Source organism: Pinus tabuliformis, chromosome 9, assembly GCF_031772625.1.
Source record: "Pinus tabuliformis cultivar Carrire ecotype Pingquan chromosome 9, CPIR1, whole genome shotgun sequence".
Taxonomy (NCBI): Eukaryota; Viridiplantae; Streptophyta; class Pinopsida; order Pinales; family Pinaceae; genus Pinus; species Pinus tabuliformis.
This window is the reverse complement of record NC_142307.1, coordinates 1,702,306,885-1,702,328,160: the sequence shown is the minus strand read 5'-3', so window position 1 is coordinate 1,702,328,160 and position 21,276 is coordinate 1,702,306,885. Positions and strand designations below refer to the sequence as shown.

General features: G+C 35.4%; 1 protein-coding gene and 1 long non-coding RNA gene across 4 annotated transcripts in view; both read left to right on the top strand.

Annotated features, from left to right (window-relative positions):
• LOC149155446 (zinc transporter 11-like) overlaps positions 1-5,650 on the top strand; it is a 149,419-nt gene extending 143,769 nt beyond the window's left edge. Inside the window, exons 1-4 of one of the 3 annotated variants that reach the window (XM_089445523.1) lie at positions 3,141-4,256; positions 4,392-4,453; positions 4,581-4,737; positions 4,844-5,650. In XM_089445523.1, the coding sequence (XP_089301649.1) occupies positions 3,794-4,256; positions 4,392-4,453; positions 4,581-4,737; positions 4,844-5,244 (1,083 nt within the window). In that variant the 5' untranslated portion in view covers positions 3,141-3,793 and the 3' untranslated portion in view covers positions 5,245-5,650. Of the gene's footprint in view, positions 1-3,140; positions 4,257-4,391; positions 4,454-4,580; positions 4,738-4,843 lie in introns of those variants that run through there. The other 2 variants (XM_089445525.1, XM_089445524.1) reach the window with 2 other exon arrangements.
• Positions 5,651-10,808: 5,158 nt separating this feature from the next.
• On the top strand, positions 10,809-11,623 carry LOC149155445 (uncharacterized). The gene is made up of 2 exons (XR_016263588.1): positions 10,809-10,941; positions 11,041-11,623. It is a non-coding gene; the product is annotated as an uncharacterized LOC149155445 (long non-coding RNA).
• The last annotated feature ends 9,653 nt before the right edge of the window (positions 11,624-21,276 follow it).

Here is a 21,276-nt window from a genome sequence, read left to right as displayed (position 1 = left end):
TCGGTGGATTGAACCTCGGTGTCGGCAAATTTCAAGCTCGCAGAAGCAACGCCAGTGACATCCACGAAGCCACGGCCTCCTCAATCCGGAGGTCTAACTTGACGAATACTGCCTAGGTGGGCAAGAAACGATCTCCAGGGCCTTCCTGAGAGCGCCTATGACGCTACTAAAAAACGACACTTCGTATTTCAGGGTCATGGTACAACGCTTCATAGTTATTCCTTAACCCTCTTGGGATATTTTGATACATAAAGAAGTTGCTTGAAAATGAGTAGTGTCTATAGCAAATAGCGTATCACATTAACACTCATTATTTAAACTTAATCGTGCAAAATGTAAGAGTTTTAATATGGATATTTCCACAGTTAGTAAATTGTTGTTGATGAAGAATTTTTTTGGAAAACCGTGTGTTACGATCTTTGTTATGCCCAATATTTTAGGTGAATCCTTCATTTATCTTCAGAGATTTGAAACTTAAAGGATGTTGCGAAAGCGCCTAAGCGATAACTCCAGACTCTTCACCTCTACGAACCTTATTTGGCAGTTAGAGGCAGCCTTTTCTAGGTAGCTCTCAATAATTTATTTAGTTTAAAGTTTAAACTAGGTTTCCGTGGATTATCAGAAGTTATGGTTTCATTAATACTCTAGGTTGCAGAGAAAGTGTCATGAAAGCAATTATCAGAAAATTGCTTTGTCAAAGCTTTCGCATTAATATCATCTAAGGACTTAATTTTTCTTTCATTCTTACTCGGTTACTCCTCGGAGCAGCAGACGTAACCAACTTATGTGATTATTTGGGTAATTTTCGATGCGAAACAACAAACATCACAATTGGACACTATTATTAACCATGGACTTTTGGATGATCATAGTAAAAAATATTAATTTTTTCATTTATGGTAAGTATAGTTAATCATAGACAAGTTAGGTAATTATAGTCAACTAAAGTCATATATTGTTAAACCATGTTTAATAATTATTTTTATGGTCAATATAGTTAATCATTGTAAACCATGGATAATATGGTTTAACATGGTCATCCAAAGTCAATATGAACAAGACACTCAACCATGATTGAGTCAAATCATCTGTAGGTTAATGCAGATAATCTTAATCAACGATGTACATCCATAGTCAACCATATAATAAACAAAGTCAACTGATTCCAACCAAGCTCAATCATGGTCAAATATAATCAAATAAAGTCAACCATTATCAACTATGGTGAAACATTGTTAATAATTATCAACATGGTTAACCATAGTCCAACATGTTCAACCAAAGTCAGCCATGGTCAAACATGTTCAAAAGAAGTTAACTATTGCTAAAAATGGTCAAATATTGTCCATCATTGTGAGTCATGTTCAACCATACTCAACCTTAGTTTTATGTAGTCAATTATGGTCAAGCATAATCAACCATGGTTAATATTAGCCTACCATGATTAACCATGATCATCTCTGGTCCATCATAGTCAACTGTGTACAATCATTGTCAATCCATGCCTAACTATACTTGATGTGGTCAACCATGGCTAGAATGATTGTACATGGTCAATCAAGGTCACCATGGGTAACATGGTCAACCAAAGTCAACATGGTAAACCAAATCACCATGGTCGCCATGGTTGTTGTGTTCAACTAATGATCAATTTGAACTCATATGGTCAATTTATAGGGTTTGGCCTTCCTAGTCAACTATAAGTTAAAAATGTTGCTATGGTCAACATAGTCAACTATTGGTCAACTATAGGTCAACATGGTCAACTAAATGTCTCGATGGTCACCATGGTCATCCATGGTCAGTATAGACCAACATGGTCACCATGGCCAATCATAGTCAACTATATGTCACCTTGGTCCATTATATGTCAACATGGTAAATCAAGGTCATTATGATTGAACATGGTCAATAATGTTCATCCATTGTCAACATAGACAACCATAATCTATCATAGAAAAGTATGGTAAACCATAGTCAAATTTGGCAAACCATGGGTGAATATGGTCAAACCCTAGTCATCATGCCTAACCATACGTGAACCATAGCTAGCCATGGTAAAACATTGACAATCATGGTCAACCATAGTGAATCATAATGTACAACAGTAAACTATAGCTAGATGTGAACAACATGCTCAACCATAATCAACTGTATGTTGACCATAATAAACCCTCCTCAACCATAGCATGAACATATTTAATCATAATTAGCTATGCTCTACTAATCCTGCCTACATATTCAAATAGTTAACTAGCATAACCAAATTAACAATCCCTCATAGCTAGGGTTCTCTCCCGCTTAGTTCATTAGAGTATTTTAATGTCATAATGTGTTGTATACTCCAAACAATAATAAAATTGTAAAATCACTTATATGAATATTTGTTTAACAATTTTTTTATTAATTTTTTTAATATAATTAAACATTTCTTATGGTAGATAATGGTTATATATACATATATATATATAATTGACATTGAAGAGAATGATAATAAGTTAATAATTATTTATTTAATATTGGATGATGGCAATTTCTTTATATAATGCTCATATTATAGTACACATGTCATGTCATTAGAGTATAGATTGATATAATGAGAGTTGTACAAATTGTACACATGTTATTTTTACATTTTTTTTCAAATTTATATTTTTTAAATTAAAAAATAAAACTCATAAAAATTGTCTACTCAATACTTTACACCAATGAGAAAATGGAATTTTTGAATTTAATTAGAGACCATTTGTGCTTATGGTACATAGTAATTAGTATACAATGTTATTTTTCAAATTATTTATATTTATTGTACATCTTAATTAGTGATATAGTACATAATAATTAATAATAAAGTAAAAGAAGTCAATTCTTGTCATCATTACACACAATAAGAGGGGAGACATTTTAACCAATCATATTTGAGATAAATAAAAATAAATTTTATTTAAAAATAATAAATTTAACTCGTGTTAAATTTTAAATAGATTTTATTTTTTTTAGTCAAAGAAAAACTAATAACAAGTCAATGAAAAACTGAACAATAATACCAGCTGAATAATATAATAAATATAATTTATATATAAAAGTTAATACCATTTTCCATTTTTTTAAAGCAATTAAAAAGTATGAAAATAATATTATATCAACTACATTATTGTGCCAATATAAAAATACTTTCCTATCTAATACGTTATATGCCATCGTCATAGTTGCCAACTACGGGCCCGTGATCCGGAGGAACACATTATTTTAATTTTTTTGTGTTCTGCTTATATTTTGTCTGTCGCCTCGAGTATGGTGGAAGCGTTAGACAACGGTAATGGTTATTCAGTAGCCGTCATTGCTTATTGATAGAACTCGTTGCGATGCAACCTTGGAAGGCGTCGAACTTATTTCATGTCATGCAGTTAATTTGATAGCTAATGGACAGAACTGGTTGCAAAGTAATCTTCGAAACTTCTCAACTCATTTCATCTCACGTAGTTAATTTAGTTAATTTGGATTGAACGTCAGCCTCTTTTTAATCGACGATATGAAAAACGGGGAAGACTTCTTCCCCGGTTCGCCCTACCGTGAACTTCGCCATGATCCTTCGAGTCAACGAATAGGCATAAATCTCAATGACAATGATGAAGGACCATGGAGTTTTTGCGTCTTATGGTGCGAAGTAGTTCAGGGTAGTATAAGGACGTTCAGTCAGCGGCTACATATTTGTGGCTGAATCTTATTCAACCTGAACAAAAATCTTCCATTACCGCTAGAAGCCAATCAAAATTCCTCACAATTTCAGGACATGGCTGCTGAACCAATTACAACGGCAGTTATGCTGTTAATTAATTGCGGCCTGCTTCAATTAGTCGTAGCCCAAGGAGGCAGTCCGAATGGAAGTTCCATTGATGAAACGAATTTGAGAGCAAAAGGCTTAATTCTTGTTAAGATCTGGTGTCTCATAATAGTGTTTCTGGGCACTTTTGGGGGAGGCATTTCACCCTATTTTTTCCGATGGAACGAGAGCTTTCTTTTGTTGGGAAGTCAATTTGCGGCTGGCGTCTTCTTGGGGACGGCCTGGATGCATTTCCTCAGTGACTCTGCAGGAACATTTGGAGATTTGACGGACAAGACGTATCCCTTTGCATTCATGCTCTGTACTGCAGGCTACCTTTTTACCATGCTCGCAGACGTCATCGTCGTTTGGGTGTATGAGAAGCATGATCGGCCGAGCATCCACAGTGCAAATCCTGTTGAGAGAATCGCCGGTGAGTGGTGACCATTTTGATCAGAATTTAGTTAATTTCCTTCCTCTGCCAAACGGGTCTTTTGATACCAGGAACTCGTTTCCTTGTCGCAACCATTTGTTTGCTGACTGATAGCACTAATGTTTTATTCACTAGATATTGGCGACACAGAAAGTGGAGTACCCACACACACAGGCGAGACACCCCTCAACATTCAGGTCAGTTATATATAGATGGCGTTATTTTCGATTTGATTTTATCACTGCACAATCACTCGGAGGGGTTTTCTTCGTTGCGACAGAGAGAATTTTAAGCAATTTTGATATTTTGATATTTTTCTGAAAGGAGGAGGTCACCCAAACACCGCTCCACACAGACAGACAAATGAACATGATGAAGGGGACATCATTGATAAAGAGGACCTCTCTGGGAGACAGCTTATTGCTCATATTGGCACTGATCTTCCATTCTGTCTTCGAAGGGATCGCCATCGGTGTTGCAGGTAAGTTGTCACTCCTCTCTTTATCTTTACTTGTACTGATAACCGCCAAATTATTGCAGGGTTGAATTTCTGAAACGCAATTTAACATAAACTTATTATGGCACAGCGACGAAAGCTGATGCGTGGAGAGCGTTGTGGACAGTGTGTTTACACAAGATTTTCGCTGCAATTGCGATGGGGATAGCCCTGTTGCGCATAATTCCCAAGAGGCCGTTCCTCTCATGTGCAGCATATGCTTTCGCCTTTGCGATTTCGAGCCCCATTGGAATTGGTATTGGAATACTTATTGATGCCACTACACAGGGCCGTATAGCCGACTGGATTTATGCAATTTCAATGGGTTTTGCCTGCGGTGTTTTCGTTTACGTTGCCATCAACCATCTTCTGTTGAAAGGAATAATACACAACCCGCAAAACCGTATCCACTTTGACAAACCATTTTACAAATATTTGGCGGTAGTTTTTGGAGCCGGACTGATTGCAGTTGTCATGATTTGGGACTATTAGAAATTTGCCTAGATGATTGATTCCTATGTCGGCAGAAACAGTGATGATTCAATTGTTTCTTGTTATTCTCGTTAGTAACTTACAATCCACAAACATTGTTCCCCACTCATCATCAGATCGTCTTTTATTCAGTGCTTAGAATTCGTGTTTTGGAGCAATTTCCTAATTCTCAACAAACATTATGGCCATTAATCAATGTACTTGTACAACCTGGGGAGGGTAAGCTGGTGACAGTCATTACCAAACTCCTGATCTGAACATTGTTAGTTGTCAGTTCTTTTCAATTTTTCAAGTGTGTTGTTTATTAACATGATATGACTGCTTGTTGTAGTTATTTTCAGATTCTCAACTCTGTTATGCATGAACTGCTTTTATCAGTTCTTAGAATATGGTCATAGAGATTTCAAAAAATGAGGTTGGTTGACTTATTTATATACAGTTTGAGAGTAATTTGGTTGAGTACTTAGTCATATATATATTTCTTTAAAAGCAATTTGTATTTATACATTTTTCATAAAAGCAAGAAAGGTGTAGTTGATGTAATTTTGTGTGTTTTTTTATAGATTTGTTTAGTTGTAAGTTATATAAAATCTTAGATATGGTAAATGGTTTGTAAATTACTCATATAAAAAACCTAATTTAAAAAAAATTATCGGATGGTTAAGGATAAGCTAATTTTTATTTTATTTTTTATTTTTTTAATTATTATGAAACAATTTATAGTAAGAATAATGTAGTAGCATTGTTTCTCATTTAACAAGGTTTGGATGATAGCATTTTTTGTAAAATTATAGTAGAAATTAAGTCCAAATAAATTTAGTATATTTTAGAGATGGCATATAATGAAAGGGGGAGCAATACTCATCAACCTCACGATGAGTCATAAAGCTTTGTGTTTGTTGATGAAGTAATTGTTTTAACCAAAATAATTTGAAATTTTAGAAATAACTATAAATGTTGTGAAATAACTTATTGAAACAAAAGAAAATGAAGACATAGAGACTCTAGATGCTTTGAACACTCCAAATACCCTTTTCACTTTGTAAGAAATGCAAAGAATGACTATGGTGAATCCTACTATGTAGATTCACATGTGGATGATCAAATTGAAGTTGAATTCAAGTGTCATAATCCTAGATGAGACTTGAACCAACAGGAAATCATGTTATTTTAATTTCACATAGGCACTAGATTTGTAATATTTGACAATTGTTAGGGATTGTAATTAAGGAGAAGTGCTGGAATGTAATAATTATTTTCACTAGTTTTAAAATATCCTGGTTGAGATTGTCATAAAGAGATTTGAAAGAGTTTCGTTGACTTATTCCTAGAAAAATATGTTAATCTTGCCTAAATATTTCTTTAGGAAAAAAGTTATATATATAGTGAGAACAATGAAATGAATCCAAAGTTTGGAAAATATGGACCATGTAATTTATGTGTATTTTCTTATGAATTTACTTAGCTATGGAATGCATTTATCTCCTGAACTTTTTAGCAACATGAACATAATCACTTGTAACCATGGGAGATTTGATGTGATGTATGGTTCCTCCATTATGTCATTTGTCATTGATTTGTACATTAAACTTACCTTTCCTAACTTCAACTTATGAACACTCGTGACCCATGTCGTCTTATTTGGATGACATGTCATTGTTATGTTCCTCACCTAACTCCAACCTATGGGATCTTAGTCTAGCATACGACCTTGGATGACATGTCATTGTTATGTTCCTCACCTAACTCCAACCTATGGGATCTTAGTCTAGCATACAACCTTGTAGGAACCATTAAAGATCACTTACAATAATAAACCCTGGATGGATGTAGATGGTTAGTTGCAAGACATACAACATATACAGGCTGTTTAGTTAATTTGTGAAGGGAATGTTTACAAAGTATCCATGAAAAATTCTTATCGAGCTATAGTCTTAGTTAGACTCGGAAAATAATTCTTCATATTGATGGAAACTCTGCATATTAATGCCTTTGATTAGAAACCTGCATATTGTTTTATAACTTTCAAACCTTAATGTTGTTTTATATCTTGTAGTGAGGGATCTAGGGGAATGTTGTACAATATTTTTTTAGCACAATACAAAGCCAAACAATCTATAAACCATAAGACACAAAGAGAAGAAGGGTTTGGAGATAGTTGGAGCCTTCATTTTTATATTTACTTCTATTTATTTATCGACAATAGAAGAAACTTTCTTTGTATTAGATTAATGGAAATGTAAATAATTTTCTTTCTAGAGGATCAATAAATATTAATGCATTACTAAGTAATAGAAGTAATATAATATGAGTATGAGTAAGACGAGATAAATAAAATACGAGCAAATACATCTATAAAAATAACAATATTAAGATTAGACTTTTCACGATAGTGTTATGCAAAAATTAACCCACTTGTAGAATAATTGCAACAACTCCATCACTAGACCTCACAAATTTCTATTTTAGCATGATGCTTGAAGACAAAATGAAACTTACTGGCTTTGCTAACATGTGTATAGGATTTTGGCCAGTGTATATTTTTTCTAAATTCATCATTCTATCTTCTAAAGTTGATGACATAAAATAATACTTGAACTATATATATTTTATCTTAAAATAAAATATTGAGTTTTTTAGAAGATTTCTGTCCATGCTAATATTTTATGTGCATCCAACACCCCAGTCCTAATCCAACATATGGTAGTCATTCCCATAATAACATATTCAAAAAGAAAAAAACAGAGCAATATTACTATGACAACTGAGAGTCCATCAAAATGTTAGATAATAATAAAAGAAAATAGGATCACTGTGTTAGGGCAAGATGATCTCATCTTCCTCTCTAATGTGTTGGTCCACTGATAGTTTGTATTTCATGACTCCATGTTGTTCCTCTAGAACTTCTTTAGACAACTTATCTGCATCCTTGTTGGCTTCTCTGTATACATGTTTGATGGAGTAGGATGTGAGGGAGGAGGCCAACATATGTTTAATCTTGTTGACCCATCCATCTAATAGAGGCTGGTGAAAAGAAAAAAGTTCCTGAATCCCTTCTATGAGAGATCTGGAGTCTCCATAGATGTTGATGATATTTATTTGCTTGTCTTTTGCAAACTAGAGCAACCCCCAAAGTGCAATGATTTATGCTCTAGTGTTGGTGCCAAGGCCGCAATTCCAATATAAGTTGTATTGTGTATTGTTGTCTAATTTGAGAACCACTCCACATCCACAAGATCCCATTTGTGCTGCTCTGTAGAACCATCCTATAGGAAGAATAGTAGTTGGAGGGGACCTTATCTTCACAATGATCCTGTTAGTTTTTGTGTACTATTGAATGGTGCTCACCCATGAAATTTCTTTGAAACAAATTTTGTTGTTTTCAATGGGCTTCCCCTCAAATATATGATAATTCCTGGAATTCCAAATCTCCCAAATGATGTGTATGGTAATCACTTTATTCTGAGTAGTGCACTCTAACCAGTGGGACATGATGTGTTCTAATTTTGTAGCCATATTAAGTGAAATGTTCAATATTTCTTGAAACCAATGAAGTTGAAGGACAAGAGAAGAAAATGTGTTCTGTAGATTCTATGGAGTTTCTACAAAAGGTGCAGAAACCAGGACCATGAAAACCTCTTTTAAGTAAGGTTTTGTAAGTCAGGACTTTATTTTTCCATACGAGCCAGGGAAGTAATGTTAGTTTAAGTGGGATCTTCAGCTTACATACAATGCAAAACCAAGATGTCTACTGAAGATTGTATCTCTGTGTGATATAGTATATGTATTCTTTAGCAACCATTCGCACCTGTTTGTGCATTTTTCCACTCCATGAGATGTTTTCACCGAGGGTGTTGTGAATTAGACTAGTCATTCTAAGGGAAGTGGTAAATTCTCGCCATTCAGTTGCATATTATCTTGTTAGTCCATTTCTGTAGCTTCTTTCCATAGAACAACGATTCTAATAACTTATTATTGTTTGGCCTAGGAAAAAGTATCCCTTTTTGTTGATGATGTCTAAGGAGTGTCCCTGTAAGTTCTGCTCTCTGTTCATTCCTTTGATGTTGTCTGAGCCAATCAATATTTTCCAGCCATTTCCAAACTCCCACTCTATCCTCATGCGCCACCAGGGAAGAATCTTTATATGGCTCCTCCAGATTATGGACCCCTTGGTTCTGAAAGTAATATTATTCCTGAATAAGTCATCCATATTTGTTTGTCTTAAGTATTTTGAGTGTATGATGTCTTGCTATATTCCACTACCATTTACAGCTCTCCAAAAAGATATTATGAGCAGAGCATGTCCAAAGGTATTATTGTCTAGGAATCCCCATCCACCAAAATCCTTTGGAATAGTCAAATCATTCCATTTACAGAGATCATCTTTGTAGGAGTTCCAAGGCCGCTCAAAAAGTTGGTCACAATAGATGAAATTTTGTTGACAATTATTCCTGGGACCATTAGGAGATATGCCCAGAAAACATAGATCTGCTGAAATGCTGCTAGAATGTATCTACCTTCCAGAGAGAGGTATTTGTGAGTCCATTTGCATAGTTTCTTTTTATATTTGTCTACCAACCAAAGCCAGTCCACAGTCTTGTAGTTGTTGGGTTTTAGTTTATATCCCAGATAGTATATGCCATCTTTCAAAGGAGCTGTTACAACACCGAATATACCTGCAATGTAATCTATTTCCAAACTATCGCCACATGAAGAATATACCTGCAATGTAATCTATTTCCAAACTATCGCCACATGAAAAATATAGAGTTGAATTGCTGCGGTTTGTTTGGAGTCCAGAAGCTGCACCATATCTTGTGAAAATGTAGTGCAGAGAAGACCATTCAAGGAGACTGAATAGAAAGACTCTCGGTACTTGAGATACATGGTGAAAAAAGACATGTATCATACTTATTCAACATTTTATCTAGCTAGTATATTAAGACTGTGAAATTAAATATAATTACATACAATAGAAACCATTGGATAATTTTCCTCAAGATAAACTCTCTTCTTATTCCCTTTCATCTATCGGAATTAACTTAATGGAAGTGACAAATCACTTGGTAAAGGAAAACCTAAATCATCGCCAGTGGGTACACTCTTGTTATACATATTTCAAAATCATAGTCGAAATTCCCCTTACATGGTTTTCATAAATGATACCATTTTTCCATTCTCTTATTGTTATGAGCATACATCCTATACATAAATCCACTCTAATAAAAAAAAATTGTTGCTTTTGAGAGAAAGCATGAGCAGCCATTTCTGGCTAATAAAGACTTGCACAAAACATCAAAAATCGCTATCTATATATTTTATTATTATTATTAGATTTGCTTCCTTGCTGCAGCAGACAGGAGAGAGAGCTGTAATTCGGTAAGTATTGATACTTAGCTGTAATTTACAATAGTGTTAAGATTTGGGTGTAATCGTCTCAATGTCTCAACCATTTGTTTGCTGACTGATAGTAGTAATATTATAATTACTAGATATCGTGGATACAGAAAGTGGAGTACCCGCACATACAGGCGAGACACTACCCAACTTTCAGGTGAGTTGTATATATATATGGTGTTATTTTCGAGCAGAATTTAATCAATTTCTCATTTTGATATATTTTTATGAGAGGAGGAGGTCACCCAAACACTGCCCCAGACAGACAGACAAATGAACCTGATGAAGGGGACATCATTGGTAAAGAGGACCTCTCTGGTAGACAGCTTATTGTTCATATTGGCACTGATCTTCCTCTCTTTATCTTTAATTGTACTGATAACCACCAAATTATTGCAGGGTCGAATTTAACATAAACTTATTCTGGCACGTCAACGAAAGCTGATGCGTGGAGAGCGTTGCGGATAGTGTGTACACAAGATTCCCAAGAGTCCGTTCCTATCATGTGCAGCATATGCTTTCGCCTTTGCGATTTCGCGTCTCATTGGAATTGGTATTGGAATACTTATTGATGCCACTACACAGGGCCGTGTAGCCAACTGGATTTCTGCAATCTTAATGGGTTTTGCCTGCGGTGTTTTTGTTTTCGTTGCTATCAACCATCTTCTGTTTGAAAGGAGTGATACATAGCCCGCACAACCGTATTGACTTTCACAAACCATTATACAAATATTTGGCCGTAGTTGTTGGAGCCGCACTTGTTGCTGTTGTAATGATTTGGGACTAGCAAAAATTTGCCAAGATGGTTGATTCCCAATCATTACCAAACTCCTCATCTGAAGATTGTCGGTTGTTAGCCCTTTTTAAATTTTCAACTCTGTTGTATTTTGACAGGTATGAGCGTTTAGTTATTTTCAAATTTTGACATTTGTTGTGTATCTGTTTTAACAATTGGCAATATGATAACTATTTCCTTTGGTCATAGAGAGTTGTAAAAGAATTTGGTTAACTTAGTTATATTGAGTTCTAAAAAGTTTCCTTTACATAGAAATGGTTAACTTTTTATATATTAATTTTATTTTTATTTATTTTTAATTCTTAAAATAAAAATTATTTGTATTTATCCGTGCTTAGTGGGCGTCTATTTTGTGCGTTTGAATATTTGCGGCAAAGAAAATATCCATAAGTCGAAGCGCCGGTTCCTTTTTTATGTTTTCTTGTTGCTTTATCCTGCGTAGAATCCGCTAGGATGTAGAAGACTAGGTTTGATTCTATTCGCCACCGTTTCTTTCAAATATTTGAGAAATTTTCTTGTGGATCTCTAAAGATAGATCCTAAAATGTTTTACTATTTGAGTTCCCCCGTTCTGAATATTTCATATGAAAATGCTTTCCCTGTTTTGAAACAGATCTGGTGCTTCGTCGACCACGCGAAGACCTGCTCGGGCAAAGAAGAATATGGCTTCACACCTCAGCCTGTAGGTAGTAGATTATCGATGGATAGAAGTCCCAAACCCAAAAATTCCGTATAATATCAATGATCCATACTTACATTATTATTATTTGAACATATTTGGCCTCTCTACATATTTTCGAACATCGACATGAAGATATTGACAGAGATTTAGCCTAAAAAATTTAGTTCACAACCATCAAAATGACGCCCAATGGTCTCAATGGGAAACCGGATTTTTAAAGTTGCTATGTTAATTTTCACAAAGTGATATGCAATGTAGCCTCTGCAAGATTCATGTTGAAATAGGGACCGTGAGTTTAGTCCGGAGCAAGCCGAACATATCATGGCTAACTTTAGGTGTTGCTTCAAGTTGAAGATTCCAAGTTCAACATGTTAGAACATTAATCACTCTTGATTGTATGACGGTGATGGTTGGCATAGTCATCACTGTTAGTGGGCATAGAGTGGCTATAGTCGGTGTGTTAGTCGGCGTAGAGAGGCTATAGTCGGCGGATTTAGGTAGATAATCAATAGCAGTAAGTGAATAGCTGTAGTGAATTTTGTATAAATATATGTGCGCTGTAGTGAATTTTGTATAAATATATGTGTATTGCAATGTAATGAATAAAGCTCGTTCTATGAGTCTTCAAGTTTCTGATATGGTATCAGAGCAATATCCAATATGGTGTCGGAGCAATATCCAATACGGTATTAGAGCTCAGGGGAGCTGTGGTCACAGAGCAAGCATGAGGCTTTGCGAGTCGTTGTTGTGTTTGAGTCTGACCGACTACGTTTCCGCTCCCTTTTTTAGTAAGAGGAGTGTTTTGTATTTGTGAGTGTGAGAGCCTGCTGTGCATGAGTTTGAGAAATCGTCGTGTTGCAGACAGGATGTGTTGAAACCTTTCGTGTGAGAGCGGGTCAAGAAATCGAGTTGGGAGTTGTGCGTGTGGTGGAGCTGTGTGCTCATATAGTTGGGAGTTGTGTGCTCAGCTAGTTGTTGGCTCAACAAGTTGCATTTTAACTCTTGCTTCCAAGAGTGGAAGATTGCAAAGTCGTGGAGTTGCCATTCCCTGTGGAGACTGCGTTGTTGTTTGTGAAAGAGTAAACCCTGTAGCGCTAGGCTTTAGGTGAGTTGTGTTGGGCCATAGTTGAGTGTGCTCGTGAGCCAAGGTGTGCAGAGGGCTCTGTGGGGTGAAACACAGGTAGAGTCTGCCTGTGGTGTGTAGATTGGTGCGGCTCATCAAGCCGCAGTGTGGAGTGCATAGCATTGTCTAGAAGTGTTGATGTCATGTTTGTGTTGGCTGTTAGAGCGCTGATATGAGTTCCAAGAGGAGGCACTGTTAAAAAGAAGGTGTGAGGTCAAGTGCTGGTAAAGAGCTGTGAGCTCGGTGTTGGTGAGCCGTGCAAAGGAGGGCTCGGTTGTGTGCTGTGAGTTGGAGCGTAGTGCTGGAGCTGTTCGTTGAGTTGTGTCTGCAACATCAAGCGCTGTCAAGAAGGACAAGCACCCATTTGAAGTTCCTGTGTTAGTAGTGTGGTCCATTCATAAGAGATCCTGCTCAGAGCCAGTGTGTTGTGAGTTGAGAGTTGTCAAAGCCGGATCTAGTCATCGAGGAGCATCGAGAAAGAAGTGCTGAGGAGAGTCGAGGGTTTCCTTTGTGGCTTCCATTCGAGGGTTTCAGCTTAATGTTTTTGATTTGGTTTCGGTTTGCTGTGTAGAGAGCGTGAGCTCTTGCTGCCGTGGGAAAGCAGCATAGTGAAAGTTCTTGTCGTGTGCCACTGTGTTGGAGAGTCCACAGTTGAGAGAGAGAGAGTGATATTGTGTTGTGAGAGTGTGAGCACAATGTTGTGTGGAGCTCTAAGTGACGTTTGAAGTGTGATAATGATAGAGTGCGAAGGAGCCTGGAGGGCCGAGCAAAGGCTTTGAGCCTTGTCCTTGTTTTGAGTTGAAGTAGCTATGTTTGAGAGCCGATCTGGCATCAAGCATATGTGCGTGAGCTCCGTTGAGGCTATAGACACCATGTGCACAGTGATGCTCTTATCGACACAGAGTCCAAGATTGGTTTGTGTGGGAATACCAAATCTAGCGTAATTGTTGGGCACTGTTGGAGACAGTCTATTGTTAGCTGTTGAAGGGCTTGCTACATTGTTTGTGCTGGTTGTAAGAGCACCGAGGGCTATAGATGCCAAGAGTGGCAGAGTTGCCAGCCTGCTGAGCTGTGCCTTCAATGTTGTCTAGAAGTGTTGTTGTCTTGCTGTGCGTAGAGCAACGTGAGGGAGTGTTGCTGTCCTGCTGGGAAGAGGTGTTGTTGACCCTGCGCTCTGTGGAGACTAGTGGAACACCGAGGAATTATTGTGTGAAGCACTAACTTTGATGTGTGAAGCCTTGTCTCCTTTCTTGTGTAGCCAAGACATAGGGCGCTGTCAGCTGCGTTAAATTGATTGGCATGTTGCGATGAAGAATTGGAGACTGCTCTCAAGTATTTTGTTTGTGTGCAACAGTCTGTGATGTTTGTGTCACTGCAGCTCCAGGGAGGGTCAGGAATGTGAAGATTCCCCCTCTAGAATGTGAAGATTAGTGAACCTGTTTGTCCCTGTTGTGGACCACAACATCTGTGGCTGTGTTAAAAGAAAAGTGTTGTGTTAAGATAAGGAGAGCTCGTTGTTGGAAAACGCTGATTAGAAGAGTGGGGCAGCAAAAGTGTAGTGTGCATCCTGGGAAGTGAGAGGCAGAATCGAGAGGTGCTATTCCAAGAGTGGTAAGGAAAATTTAAGCCTAGCTGATATGTCTATCTTTTTAGACTTTTTTGACAATGATCCTTTCGATGCTCATTTTCTCAAGAACCGATTTGAGTTTGGTAGTATTTTTGAGTTCTTGGACAAACAATGTCATGTTGAGGATCATTTTGTTGAAGAAATCACTCATGTTGTTGAGGATCATGTTGTTGAAGAATCACTCAGAGTAATAACCCAATTGTTAGAAGTTTTATTGGATCTGCTTTCAAGATCACTGCTACTATGGAGGATACTACCATGGATGTTGTTCCGAGGCCACTCATGTTCAAGGATGAGTGCATTTTGATGGCTCCTCATGGAAAGTGGGGAGAACATGAATTAGATTACCTTGTTCGGGATCTTGCATTGCATCCCAATCTAGAAGAGGTTGTTGATGATAAGTACGTAAGCAAGGAGCAAAGGAATTTCATAAGGAAACCCAGAAAGGTGAAGATGAAACTGCACCAGCAAAGGAAAAGGAACAAGCATGGACCCTTTAATAAGAAGGCAAAAATGAAATGTTTTGTTGTAAGCCTAGCTGAGACTTAGACCAGCAGGCAAGTTAAATTTTAGGTCGTCGTGATTAAGGGGAGGTGTTAGAACATTAATCACACCTGACCGTATGACGGTGATAGTCGGCGTAGTCATCAGTGTTAGTCGGCGTAGAGCGGCTATAGTCGGCGTGTTAGTCGGCGTAGAGCGGCTATAGTCGGTAGATTTAGGTAGATAATAAATAACAGTAAGTGAATAGCTGTAGTGAATTTTGTATAAATATATGTGTATTGCAATGTAATGAATAAGCTCATTCTATGAGTCTTCAAGTTTTTGATATGGTATCAGAGCAATATCCAATATGGTATCGGAGCTCAGGTGAGCTGTGAGCTCACAGAGTAAGCATGAGGTTGTGCCAGTCGTTGTTGTGTTCGAGTCTGACCGACTACGTTTCCGCTCCCTTTCTGTGTAAGAGGAGTTTAGTCCAGAGCAAGCCGAACATATCATGGCTAACTTTAGGTGCTGCGTCAAGTTGACGATTGAAAGTTCAACATTATTGATTGCCGATATCTTTATGTCCGATTGTAGATTTTGAGAATTTTGAGGATGAAAATCTCTGATAATTAGAAGAGGAGAGAGGTTAATTGTTTACCTCTCGTAAGATATTCTTAATATATGCAATCGACATAAGTTAAGTAGTTTGTTGCCTTCCTTATGTAATAGGGTTTGTGAGTTCTAGAGCAAGCCGAACATATCATGGCTAACTTTAGTTGCTGCTTCAAGTTGAAGATTCAAAGTTTGACATTATTGATTGCTGATATCTTTATGTCCGATTGTAGATTTTGAGAATTTCATTCGATTCAAAATATTTGATAATTAAAAGAGCAGAGAGGTTAATCTTTTACCTCTCGTAAGATATTCTTAATATATACAATCGACATAAGTAGTTCACAGGAGGAAAGCTATCAACATCTTCAATACATACCTCTCTAGAAAGGAGACATGCAACAACACTTTGGATCTATGCAAACGATAAGGGGATGTTGAGATTAAGAATTCCAAACAATTCAATCCATAATATCTTGTCGAACGTAGATTGAAAAAACAAAAGTTTTAGGTCTAAAATCACATCCACACTGCTGGCTTGTTATTCTTCACTGCATGGAGCTATCGTGATGAGCGCAAACTTGATTCAGTTGATGTGTAACGTTTTTGCCTGTGATGCTGTTGGGGCCAACAATAGCTTATTATTGTTTTTTGCTTTTATTTATCGATGTAATGAAAATTGGAAAGCCAGATATCATAAAATCTACTTAAAGAACTATCTTCCCTTAAAGAAAACATACAATATAAAGCCGCAGGCAACTTGTTCTCTCCATATCAAATTCAAAAGAACATATATGACTTTCTTTTATTTTAAAATAACAATTAATATAGAGGGTTGTCCAAAATAATAAGTTTAAATGGATAAATAATAACCTCTCATATTTTTCCTAAATTTGTCCTCTTTAGGGTTTTTTTATATTTTTTTATTAGAAAAAGAAAGCCCACGACTATACCAAGAATATAAAGAAATAGTTCGCAAGTAGCTTTGATTGATGAGAAAGGAAACTTCTATGAATTCTTTCACTTAACCTTCCCGCATTGACATCGCATGGTACATATTGGATCCAAACAAATCATTTGAGCGTGGGATAAGTTGCTTCTAAATGCGGGTTTTTGACCTGCAAACTACCCTGTTCACCTCTATTTCACTTGACACTAAACCACTTCCACGCAACCAAAATTTCCTTCCCCTGCTTTCGAAACTTACATCGATGGCAGGATTAAGCAATCAAAGAGATAATTGATTTGAACTTTGTTGTTACCTTGTCCCATGGTTGGAATTTTACGGGCAGATCGTGCGTCGTGCGGAAATTTAGCTGTCAAATACGACTAACACTCCAGCTTACCCCTCATCAAACAGCTTTGAAAGATGTTCAACATCTAGCAGCCCATCGACCAACAATGCCTAGGATAATTATGGACCCCCAACACAAACAAAATTTCCTTCCCTTTGCTTTCGGAACTTACATCGATGGTAGGATTAAGCAATCAAAGAGATAATATACTTGAACTTTGCTGTTACCTTATCCCATCGTTCGAATTTGAGCGCGGAAATTTAACGGTCAAATACAACTAACACTCCAGCTTACCCCTCATCAAACAACTTTGAAATATGTGAAACATCTAGTAGTCCATCGACCAACAATGCCTAGGATAATTATGGACCCCGTACAACTCGAACAAGTAATTTGGAAGGGGTGGACATGGACCTTTAATGCACTCGAAACAAATGTTGTAAATGACTTATTGACTTAACCAAGCCCCCAAGGAACAAGGGCTGGGGAGATAAATTATTGAGCTTCGGATGGTTAGCGTTGGGGAGGTTTGCAAAATGGAAACCATAAAAAGCCAAGAAAGCTAAGTGAGAGGCGAGGGAAAAAAATTGAAAAATCTAAGGCATTGATTAATATTTGGGTTTTATTCAAAATTCAGTTAATCTCTTTAATATAGTTGGTTAGGTTTAGGAGTATGGGGATAGTCATTCCAACTCCACCCAAATCTCTTCCATCTATAAATTGCCTTCTTTTTTCCTTCCATCTATAAATTGCTTTCTTTTTTCCTTCCATCTATAAATTGCCTTCATATTTGGAAAAAGAGAGAGTTAAAGTTGGTTTAAATACCATTTTATTACTATGATTAAAATTGAAAAAATATTGTAAATATGAATATAAGGGTTTGGAATGGTTAAAAATTTCATTAAAAAAAATTAAATTAAAAGTCACAATATTATATTCATATATTTAAATAAAGATATATTTTTAATTTTGTTTCAAATAAGTTAAAAGGTACATTGAAAATAGCTCTATTGTTGTAGTGTGTTGGAAGTTGTCAGATCTAGAAAGTTTTGCTTAACATGGAACTTCACTTTAGATGACTTGATTTTATCCTTAATATCATTAAGCTCAGCTTTAGAATGCACCTTATTAGCCATGTTAGTCTAAATCTTATTGTCCATTGTTGGATTGACTTAGTACATTGGAGGATTCACTTACAAAAAAAATATTGAGATCAATTATTTAGAAACAATAAAATAGGGTTTCTAGTTAGATGATTTTAGCTATTTTTTGGTTTTGTATTTTTAAGAAAGCTCAAATTTGACAAATGAATTTGCAAGTGATTTTAGTGGAACTTAGAATAATTGAATTCCACAAAGGACATATAAGGTGGAAAATTGCCAATCAAATTATTATGCACATGAAAAATCACACATTAAATCACACATTAATGGCTTATGATGAGAACCATTTCTGGTACACTTTTATCCCAATGGAAATAATGGTGGCTTTGATGTAATTAGCCAAAGGTAGGCATTATCACAGTCATAACCATTTCATACATATTTGAGATAGACACTTAACAACACCAAAGAATTGCATCTCAGACATTAAAGGCAGTAAATGGTTGGTTAATTGTCAAATTGTTATGTAGATGAAAAATCACACATTAATCACTTATGGAACAAAACCATTTCTAGTCAACTTTCGTGCCAAAAGAAATAAGTTGGCTTTGATGTGATTGGCCAAAGGTAGCTATTATAGCAATTGGAACCACTGCATACATATTTGAGACTTATTTGGCTTCCTCTTAACTCTTATAGACTTTGAAGTCCTAGTCCATAAGCAACATTTATACATTGTCATGTTGTTGTTGGGAAATTTCTTCTTTTTTAATTTCCTCAACAACTAATCCAATAAATAATCTCACATTTGAGATAGAAAATTATGAATTTTTACTATATTTACAACCATTTGATAAAGAGAAATGCACTTAGCTTATAGAGATTTTATTTTCCTCTTCCAACCATGCATATTTTCCCATGATGAATGCATATCATTATCTCTAATTTCTTCATGAGATTGCATCCTACCATTCACATATAAAATTGAATTCTTACTCTCTCTAATGAGACTTTTATCTTCTCTACAACTCTATGGATATTAGTGGTTTGACATAGTTTCAAAATGTGAATGATGTTCTATTCTAAAATCACTACATGATGCAACATTTCATGTTGATCCCCAAAATAGTTAAGCATAGAAAAAGAAAATTTGAAGGCATTTAGATAATCACCATCTTCTACTTGAAACAAAATCTACATACATAGCCAAGTCTCACAAAATATCATGTTGAATAAAGGAAAGCTCATGGTTGCTACCATAAAACTTCACCATAGTACCTCTCAATAGAAAATTATTTTTTTATTATATTTCATTCAAATAATTATATTATTTAAAATTAAATAATTACAAATAAATTTCAATAAATTTCTTAATTTACACCTACTAAGCTATATTATATTTTTATCACATTTTAAAATAAATTTAATAAAATCTTATTATTTTGAATAATTATATTGATTTTTTATTTTTATTTTTTTAATATTATTAATATATTTTAATAAATTTATAAATAAAAATAATTTTTGAATTGATTTTATATAAATTTGTTAATTATAAATAAATATAAAATTGGAAAAAAAAAATTGTTTATGATTTCATATGTATTGAGTAAGAAGGTATTATCTTCCAATATTACTTAGTATCATGATCATTTCAATATCTAATATGAAAATGATTTAATTTGGTTCTTCAAAATCTATCAAATATCTTCTATTGGAAATTGAAAGAGCGTCTTCGAGCATTAAGAGGCAACTTATGTTGGAAAGGTTATAGAATATGCCAATTTGGCATAATGTAAGTGATTTGTCTTTATCTAGGACAAAATCAGCCACTTCTACTAAATTTATGCCTTACAACATTTCCTTTGCAACATTTGGTGCAATTGCTAGTATATATTTCATAAAAATAATGATATGAATTCAATTTTGAGAACTATACTTTATGTAATTTTGTGTGTATTTACTAATGATTTTGTTTAGTTGTGGGTCAAGAAAACCTTAGAAATGATGAATTAGTTGAGGGTACTTTAGAGAAAACCCATGAATGTAATAGTTAAAGGTAAGACAAAGATAATTTTACACATGGTAAATTGGTTAAGGGTACGATATAGAAAATCCATGAGATGGTTAAAGGTAAACCAAAGAAACAAGTAAGAGGGATAATGCAATACCACTATCTCTCATTCAACAAGGCTTGGATAATAGCATTTTTTATATAGTAGTAATTAGGTAAAGAGGAAGTAACAAATGATCATAAAATTGAGTCATAAAGCCTTGTAGTTGTCGACGAAGTATTTTTATTGAAATAATTGTAAACACTATAGAAAAGCCTATTAAAGAGATTGAACTTGTCTTGAATACTATAGACAAGTTCTTGAATTTGTAATAAATGCAAAGCACGACCATGGTGAATCCCACTATGTAGATGTGCATATGGGTGTTCAAATCGAAGTTGATTTCAAATGTATAATCTTAGATGAGACTTAAATCAACAAGCCATTGTGTTATTGTAATCCCATATAGGAATTGAAGCTATATTGGTTAGTGTGAGAAATGTTAGTCGACACAATGAAGGGGAAGTGTTGGAATACAATCTCACTAGTCATAAAGAGATCTACAAGAAATTTTCCGACATGGTGATAGAGGGATCTAGAAGAAGTGGCTGATTTTGTCCTAGATAAATTTACTCGAGATATTTTTTTGAATATTTCTCTAGAAAAAAAAAAATTGTATTTATACATCCTTCATGGAAGCATTGAAATGAATCCAAATTTGAGAGTTTTAGCTCATGCAATTTATTGTGTGTTTTTTATGGACTTTTTTAGTTGTGGTTGAATGTATTTTCTCCTAAAATCTTCACCAATGGGCATAGTCCCTTATGGTCATGGGAGATTTGTTGAGTATGTGTTATA